The sequence below is a fragment of the Melospiza melodia genome, chromosome 26 (assembly GCF_035770615.1).
Source record: "Melospiza melodia melodia isolate bMelMel2 chromosome 26, bMelMel2.pri, whole genome shotgun sequence".
Lineage (NCBI taxonomy): Eukaryota > Metazoa > Chordata > Aves > Passeriformes > Passerellidae > Melospiza > Melospiza melodia.
In genome coordinates this window covers 8,573,652-8,581,904 of record NC_086219.1, presented here as the reverse complement: position 1 = coordinate 8,581,904, position 8,253 = coordinate 8,573,652, and the positions used below count along the sequence as shown (strand labels likewise).

At 57.5% G+C, this 8,253-nt stretch overlaps 1 protein-coding gene across 1 annotated transcript; it reads left to right on the top strand.

Moving 5' to 3' along the window:
- Positions 1-4,400: 4,400 nt before the first annotated feature.
- LOC134429741 (serine/threonine-protein kinase pim-1-like) lies at positions 4,401-6,820 on the top strand (the record flags this gene model as incomplete). Its single annotated transcript, XM_063177040.1, has 5 exons — positions 4,401-4,952; positions 5,062-5,112; positions 5,317-5,683; positions 6,298-6,474; positions 6,714-6,820. Coding segments are annotated over 5 exons (1,254 nt in total), but the record flags the coding sequence as incomplete, so codon positions are not given.
- Positions 6,821-8,253: the final 1,433 nt, after the last annotated feature.

Here is an 8,253-nt window from a genome sequence, read left to right as displayed (position 1 = left end):
GTGTGAGACAGATGGCTTCACACAGGAGCATCCCCAAGGCTGCTGAGGGGAAAGCACAGAGGAAGACAAACCCAGTATTTCTGAGGGAACTCCTTGACACCAAACCAACCAGAGCTGTCAAACAGCAGACCTGATGTTTCGAGACATGGGCCACAGGGGAAACCTTTCAGTGCGTTTGGTCCAGGCTGGGGTATGCTCAGGGCAAAGGTGTGTCAGTGTGTTGGATAATACTCTTTTCTTGACCTAGAGATTGGGCAACTGAGAGGTGTTTTAAAAACTTGTCTTCCATTTTCAGTCTCATGAGAAGGGTGAGACAATACAGATGTTATAATATGCGCCATCACAATCAGAAGCCAACTACTTCCTAAATATTATACATTAGAAGTGTTTCTTGGTCTTTCAGCCTTTTGCCTTGCCATGTTGTAGATGCCTTAAAGCCAATTATTTAAAACTACCCCTAGTGGGTCCCACTGCAATGCATCTTTCATAGCTCTATTTTTCCAAAGTCTTATTTGCAAGGCCATCTTTTGAAACTTTTTTCTAGCTCCATTTCTCTTTTAAAAATATCTGTCCTATTCCATGGCATTTTTAAGTTAGCATTCCTTGTCTCAAGATTTATATATAGATTCACACTTTGTGGGCCTTCTATTAGGCTCTAAAAACTTTCTACAAATCCATTTCCCACATCAGTGCACTTGGCTCCTTCTCTCCTCATTGTGCCTGGCAAGCACCGGAGCCCAGAGCTCCTGCAGAACCCATCACAGCACTCAGTAGGAGCAAACCTGTGTCCAGTCCTCACCTGGAGCTGTGGTGCCCAGCATTCCACCTCATTGCAATGAGGAACTGTTCCTGCTCTTTCAGAAGGAGCTAAGGAGCTTTGGCCTTCAGATCAATTGTCTGCAGGCTCCTGCAGTGCCTGGTGCTGCTCCCTTGCCAGAGGCACCCCAGGCCAGGGGGCCACATCTGGGCTGCTGTGTCTGGCTCTGGGGCTCCCTGTTCTGGGCAGTGAGGAGGTGCTGCAGAGGCTCTGCAGGACGGACAGGATGGGCTTTTGGGCTGGCAGGAGAAGCTGAAGGGCCTAGGCTGCTGGAGCTTCTGAAGAGGAGGCCCAGGGCTCATCCTGCAACTGCTCCAAGGGTGGTTTCAGAGAATCCCAGAATCAGCAAGGGTGGAACAGACCATGGAGATCATCAAGTCCAACCTGTGCCCTGACACTGCCTTGTCTCCCCTGAGCCTCCTCTTCTCCAGGATAAACAACCCCATCTCCCTCAGCTGCTCCTCAAAGCTCTTGTGCTCCAGACCCCTCCCCAGCCTTCTCTGGACACGCTCCAGCCCCTCCATGTCCTTCCTAAATTGGGGGGGCCAGAACTGGACACAGCACTTGAGGTGCTGCCCAACCAGTGCTGAGCACAGGGGAACAATCCCTGCCCTGCTCCTGCTGGCCACACCATTCCTGATCCAGGCCAGGAGCCATTGGCCTTCTTGCCCACCTGGGCACACTGCTGGCTCATGTCCAGCCTGCTGTCCATCAGTCCCTGTAGGTCCCTTTCTGCCTGGCTGCTGTCCAGCCCCTCTGGCACCTTGTTGGGGGAGGGATGCAGGGAAGGAACAGGTCCAGATCCAATCCTTCCTGAAATGTGGTGTTTGCTGGCACTGCCAGTTCCCAGTTCTTGATATTTCCGTATTCTGGTACAGCCCAAGTGCAGCAATTTGCCGGCAAAGAAAGCCAAAACCAAGCAAATACCTGGTACCTACAGCAACCCGATCTCATGCTTGCTGACACTGCCAGTACCCAGATCGGGAATGTTTCAGATGCCTGCACAGCCTAATTCCAGCAGTTTGCTGCCACAGAAAATTATCATCTGGAAATTTCTCAGTGGCAGCAAAACCTAAATGCAGCAATTTTCTGGCAAAGAAAGCCAGAACCCAGCAGCTTCCTGGTGCTGCCACCAGCACCACCCAGGTCTGGTGTTTGCTGCGCAAGTTCCCAGATCTGGAAATTTCCCAGTGCTGGCACAGCCCAAGTCCAGCAATTTGCTGGCACAGAAAGCCAAAGTCCGGCTATTTCCTGATGCCAATACAGGTGCCCAGACCTGGTGTTTGCTGCCACTGCCAGTGCTCACATCTGGATATTTCCCTGTTCTGGCAGAGCCAAGTCCAGCAATTTTCTGGTAAAGAAAGCCACAATCTGGCAATTCCCTGCTACTGTCATTGGCATTGCCAAGATCCGGTGTTTGCTGGCACCACCAGTGCCCAGATGTGGGAATTTCCCGGTGCCAGCACAGCCCAAGTCTAGTAATTTTCTGGCAAAGAAAACCAAAACCTTGCAAATACCTGGTACCTACAGCAACCCAATCTTGTGTTTGCTGACACCACAAGTGCCCAGATCCAGAATTTTTCAGGTTCCTGCACAGCATAATTCCAGCAATATTCTGGCACTGAAAGTTCACATTTGGCAATTTCCTGGTGCTGGCACATTCCCCACCCAGATCTGGTGTGCGCTGGCACTGCCAGTGCCCACATCTGGCAATTTCCCTCTTCTGGCACCACCCATGCCCAGAATTTGCTGGCAAAGAAAGCTAAAACCTGGCAATTTCCCCTTGCCAGCACTGTCCAATCTGGAGTTTGCTGGCAGCAGGATCCCAAGCAAGAAGGAAGGAAAGAAGGAAAAAGAAAAGAGGAAGGCATCCAGATCCAGTCCTTCCTGGAGCCTGGAGCCTGGAGCCTGAAATGGGCTGTTTGCTTGCACTGCCAGTGCCCAGATCTGGAAATTTCCCTATTCTGGCACAGCCCAAGTGCAGCAATTTGCTGGCACAGAAATCCAAAACCTGTGGCAGCTTCCTGCTACTGGCTCTGGCACCGCCCCCACATCTTGTGTTTGCTGCACCAGAACCCAGACTTGGAAATTTCCCGGTGCCAGCAGAACCCAAATCTGGCAGATTTCTGTCGCCGGCAATGACACCACCCAGATCTGGTGTTTGCTGGCAGCGCCAGCGCCCAGATCTGAAAACTTCCTGGTGCCGGCACAGCCCAAGTCCAGTGATTTGCTGGCACAGACAGCCAAAGTTTGGAAATTTGAAGGTTCTGGCACCAGCACCATCCAGATCTGGTGTTTGCTGGGACCGCCAGTGCCCAGATTTGGAAATTTCCCGGTGCCTTCACAGCCCAGGTCTAGCAATCTGGTTATAGCTAACTTAGGAAGAGAAGTTCCTCGGACTGTGACTTTCCTTTTTCTTGGAACTGTTTAAACCTGCTCTGGACTGAAAACCAAGACAAACACCAGCAGCTCACACCTATGGCCCACTGAGCTCTGGGACGCTGCATTCCAGCACCAGAGGGACTTAGAAGAGACCGACTGAGCCAACTACAACCCACAAAAAGGACTTTCTGAATTTGCCATCTCTTCAGCACTATCCGAGGTTTGATTTAATATTATTCATTTTTCATGCTTGTGAATACTTTACTTGTTAAATAAACTGGGGTTTTTTTCACTTTTCTCAAGGGAAGTCTTTTCCTGAACTAGTAAGGGTAGGGGCCACTTGAACTTGCTTTCTAGACGGACCCCTTTTGGAGATTTCCTCCCAAAATTTGCCCTAAACCTGCACAGTCACAATGAAAACTTCACCAGTGGCCTAATTTCCTGGTGGCAAATCTTGTGACAGAAGCTTGACCTTGTTCTCCATGAGAGGTTCTAGAAAAGAGCAGACAGAAGACTCCTGGAAAACTGAAACAGCTTTACAGAAATGAAATGAAAATGAAAATGAGAAAAACAATCCAAGGTGTTTTTCTTTATTTATTTCTGTGTTCCCCTTTTCCATGTTGCATCCCAATAATTCCAGATGCACAGCACCTCTAAGATCGGTGACTTAGTGATTTTTAGACACTCCAAAATACCATGAGCCACAAACAGTTTTCCTTCCCCTGTTTTTACAGAAAAGCAACACTGGAGATGTAAGTGCAGTGCTTGGGTCAGGTAGGAATCCTACCCCAAGGGAAGGCGGCCCGACAGTGTTTGACCCTCAGCAGGGACAATGCCCAGCAGCAAGCGAGGGGATCGCTGTGCCAGTGTGCAGGAGTCAGGGCTCTGCATCCGGGCTCAATGCTGCAAAGTTCCCGTGTTTGGGCAGACAGAGGGGCTGTCCCCGGGGCGCGCGGGGCTCGAACGTGGGGCTTGTGGGGCGAGCAGGGAACGGACACGGGGACGAACGGCCCCGGTGCTTCAGTTGCAGCAGCGGCAGCAGCAGCGGCAGCAGCGGCGGAAGCAGCGAACAGATAGTTTTGAATACTCTTTCTTTCTCTCTTTCTTTCTCTTTCTCTCCCTTTCCCGCTGTCGGGCACCCTTCTCTCGGGGTCCCTTGCCCGGCGTCGCTCTCCTCTCCCCGCCTCCCTCTCCCCTGCCGGGCCGGGCCATGCCCCCGGCCCGCCCCCGGCCCCGGGCGGGGCTGCCCCGAGCCCGGCCCCGGCCGTCCCGCCGCGGTCTCGCCTCCGCCCGGCTCTGGCCGTACTGGCGGTGGCGCTGCTGGGCGGGAATCAGTGCCTGGTGCGGGGGCGGCATCGCCGCCCTTTGCCTCCGCCTGGCCCGAGCCCGGCCCCGGCCCCGGCTCCGGCTCCGGCTCCGGCCCCGGCTCCTCCCGGGGCCCGCGCAGGACATACGCGGCGCGGCCGCTCCCGCTGCCTCCGCTGCGGCTTCCCCGGCCCGAGCTCCGCCGCTCTGCAGCGCGGCCTCCGGCCCCAAGCCGCCGGGGCCCGGGGCTGGTGGGGATGCCGGGCCCGGGGCGGGTGAGGGGCGCTCGGGGGCCGTTGCTGACCCCGGGCCGAGCGCTGACAGCCGCGTCCCGCCCGCAGGGAAGGCGCAGGAGGCCCTGCAGGAGCGGTACCGGCTGGGTTCGCTGCTGGGGCGCGGCGGCTTCGGCAGCGTCTTCGCGGCCACGCGGCTCTCGGACGGCGCCCCGGTGAGCGGCAGGCAGGGCCGGCGGCGGGCGCAGGAGGAGGGGCGGAGGAGGAGGAGGAGAAGGTCGGGGCGCGGCGGGAGCTCAGCCCGCTGCTCTCCCTCGCTCGCAGGTGGCCATCAAACGCGTGCCGCGGGATCGCATCCGGCACTGGGGCGAGCTGGTGAGTGAGCGGGGCCAGCGGCAGCAGCCGGGCCGTGCCGGGCGGCGAGGAGCCGGGGCCCGGCAGGGTGGGAGCCGCCGGGAGCCCTGCGGGGAGAGGGGGCGTGGGCTGAGCGGGGCATGCAGAGCATCCCGGGCTGTCTGAGGGCTTCCCCAGGCCTGGCACGGCCTCGGCCCCACTGACAGCACCGCGCTCCTCCCGCAGCCCGACGGCACCAGCGCCCCGCTGGAGATCATGCTGCTGACCAAGGTGTCCTGTGGCTGTGGCGGTGTCATTCAGCTCCTGGAGTGGCTTGAGCTGCCCGACAGCTTCCTGCTGGTGCTGGAGCGTCCGGAGCGGTGCCAGGAGCTCTCGGGTTTCCTGGCGGAGCGGGGGTTCCTGCCGGAGGAGGAGGCGCGGGGGCTGTTCCGCCAGGTGCTGGAGGCCGTGCGGCACTGCACCAGCTGCGGGGTCCTGCACCGGGACATTAAGCCCGAGAATGTCCTGCTCGACCTGGCCAGCGGGCAGCTGAAACTGATCGACTTTGGCTGTGGCGCCTTCCTCCAAGACACAGCCTACACCCAGTTTGCAGGTGAGCCCTCGCAGGGGGTGCTCCTGGGCATCTCATGGCCCAGCCTGGGTGCAGCACTGGGGCTTTCCCCTATTGCAGCTGGGATGGGATTGATGCTGGAGCCGAGTTGATTTGGGTGGGGTGTGAGGGCGGCCAGCTCCCAGCCCTGCTGACAGCCTTCAGCACCCACTGTGCCCTAGGCTGGGGCTGGAGCTGGGGCAGCCAGCCCAATGCAAACCCCCGTGGGGGCAGCAGAGAGGGGGGTCTGACCGTGTGCCCCGGATGGTTTGGTGTGCAGGCAAGGAAGGGCTGGACTGCTCCACTCCCCTTGCTTGCCTTGGCTTATTAATATTTTTGGGAGCCATGCAGGTGGGGAGGAGAGTGGATTTTCTCCATTATGGGGTGGGTTTTTCCTTTGTGTGTCATGGTTGGGCCTTCCTAGGGTTTCTGCTGCCCTGTTCCAGCACCAGTGGCTTCTTTTCCAGGCCCGGGTTTGTGCACAAGTCCCAAGTGCTGGCGAGAGGGCAGCGCTCACCCCGTGTGCCTCTGGGGCAGCCCCCACATGCCCATGGATGCCGGGGCCAGGCTCTGGGAGCAGCAGCATCCCCCTGCTGAGCTGTGTCTGTGTTCCACAGGAACCCTGTCCTACAGCCCACCAGAGTGGATCCAGCACCAACGCTACCACGGCGAGGCAGCCACGATCTGGTCCCTCGGCCTCCTGCTGTGCCACCTGGTCATGGGGAAGCACCCGTTCAGGAGGGGCCAGGAGATCATCCGGGGGCGGATCTTGTTCCCACGATGGCTCTCTCAAGGTGGATCCTCATCTCTGGGCATGGGGGCAATGCCAGTGCTGGGAGACAGCAGCGGGCTACTGGGCAAACCACTCTGGCAGCTGCTGAGCAGGCACATGTCCTGCTCTCCTGCTGTCCTCCAAACAGAGCATCCATGGGGAAGTTTAGGCCCAGCTCTGGTCACACCCAGCATGACCTGGGCATGGGAACAGGGGAGCAACTTCTCCAACTGACTGGTGACTTCTGGTTTCTCTCCCCAGAGTGCCAGGATATCATTAAGAGGTGTTTGTCCATGCAAGCCTTGGACAGGCCATCCTTAGAAGATCTTTTCTGTCATCCTTGGGTGAAGGGTGTTACTCTGCCCTAGAAGATGCAAGAGATCCACGTGCACAGTTGGATCCAGGGCCCTGGCAGGTACCAGCTCCAGGCATCTCTTGGCAATCAGTGGCAAAGCAAACCAGGCTGGTTTTGTCCTGCCTGTAGCTCTGAGCAGGGGTCAGCAGAAGGGAACACACAGCTCTTGGGCTGGGGCTGAGCTGGAGACCTGGTGTGGCACGCACTGGTGGCCACCATCCCCCTGGTTTTGTTTGTATGGTTCATGGATGGCTGGGGCCCTGGGCAGAGCCCTGACAGCCTGGTCTGACCCCAGGGAAGGAGAAGGAGCCCCTGGAGAAGCTGTTCCAAGTGGGGCTGCTGCTGGAGACACCAAGGACAACCTCAAGGATGAGAATCTCTTCCTTGGCCTGGCCAGCTGAAGATGATGGTCTTGGATTCTGCCCCCTTCTTCAAAGCCAGGCTCCAGGCCCAATTTGCAGGTGAGTCCACAGGCAGGGGGATGCTCCCAGATCTGGGCATGGCACAGCTGGGCACCAAAGGTTCCCTCTTTGCTGGGGCAGATGCAATGAATTCTTCAGTCGGCTGCCCAGCTGCTTTTTGGCTCTGGGCAGCTGCTGAGGGCTGGATGTGCCATGGCTGGCTGCAGGCTGGGCACATGTCCTGCCCTCCTGCTCTGCTGCCAAAGGCAGCAGGGATGGGCAGCTCTGGGCACAGCTCTGGGCACAGCCAGCATGGCCTGGGCACCGTAGGCCTTGGCACAAGGGCACAGGAGCCCTCAGCTGACGGGCGGTTTCTGCTTTCTCTCCTTGCAGCCAGGCTCTGCGGGTGCTGAGGCTGCTCTGGGCTCTGCCAGGGCTCTGCTGGGCTCAGCCCTGGGCCCAGCTGGGCTGGCTCTGCCCTCACATTGCTCTGACAGCTCTGCATCAGACGAGCCCGTTGCGAGCACAGCGCCTGAGCTTTCTGCTTTGGCAGGTGAGTGAGACTCTGCTGCAGGCCCAGAGATTGCAGCTGGGGACACAGATCCAACTGGCAAGGACCCAAACTCTCCACAGTCCCAGCTGAGCGCCTGGATCTGTACAGGGTGTTTTGTCTGTCCCAGTCTTCATTCCTTTTTGGCTGGAATTGTGCAATTGCACTTTCTTCCTCCTCTAGAAGTGCCATGAGTGGGCCAAAGCTGGCGAGTGGGCCGTGCTCCTGAGGCAGTGCAATCTGGAGCTGGTGGATGGAGAATTGCCCTTCTGCACTGCCAAACCAGAGCAAAAAGCTGTCAGTGGGACTTTGTGTCTCTTACACATCCCTGACAGTTTTAAAGGGAATGTGCAGCTCATTCACAGGGTGAGAGGGAAGGTCATCTTCTAAAGGATTTGTGGTTTGACAGAGCTTCCATTCCCAGTCCTGCTTGGAGCTGGCAGAGCACAAAGCAATTTCTTCTTCCTTCACACCAATTTCACCACAATTCAAAAT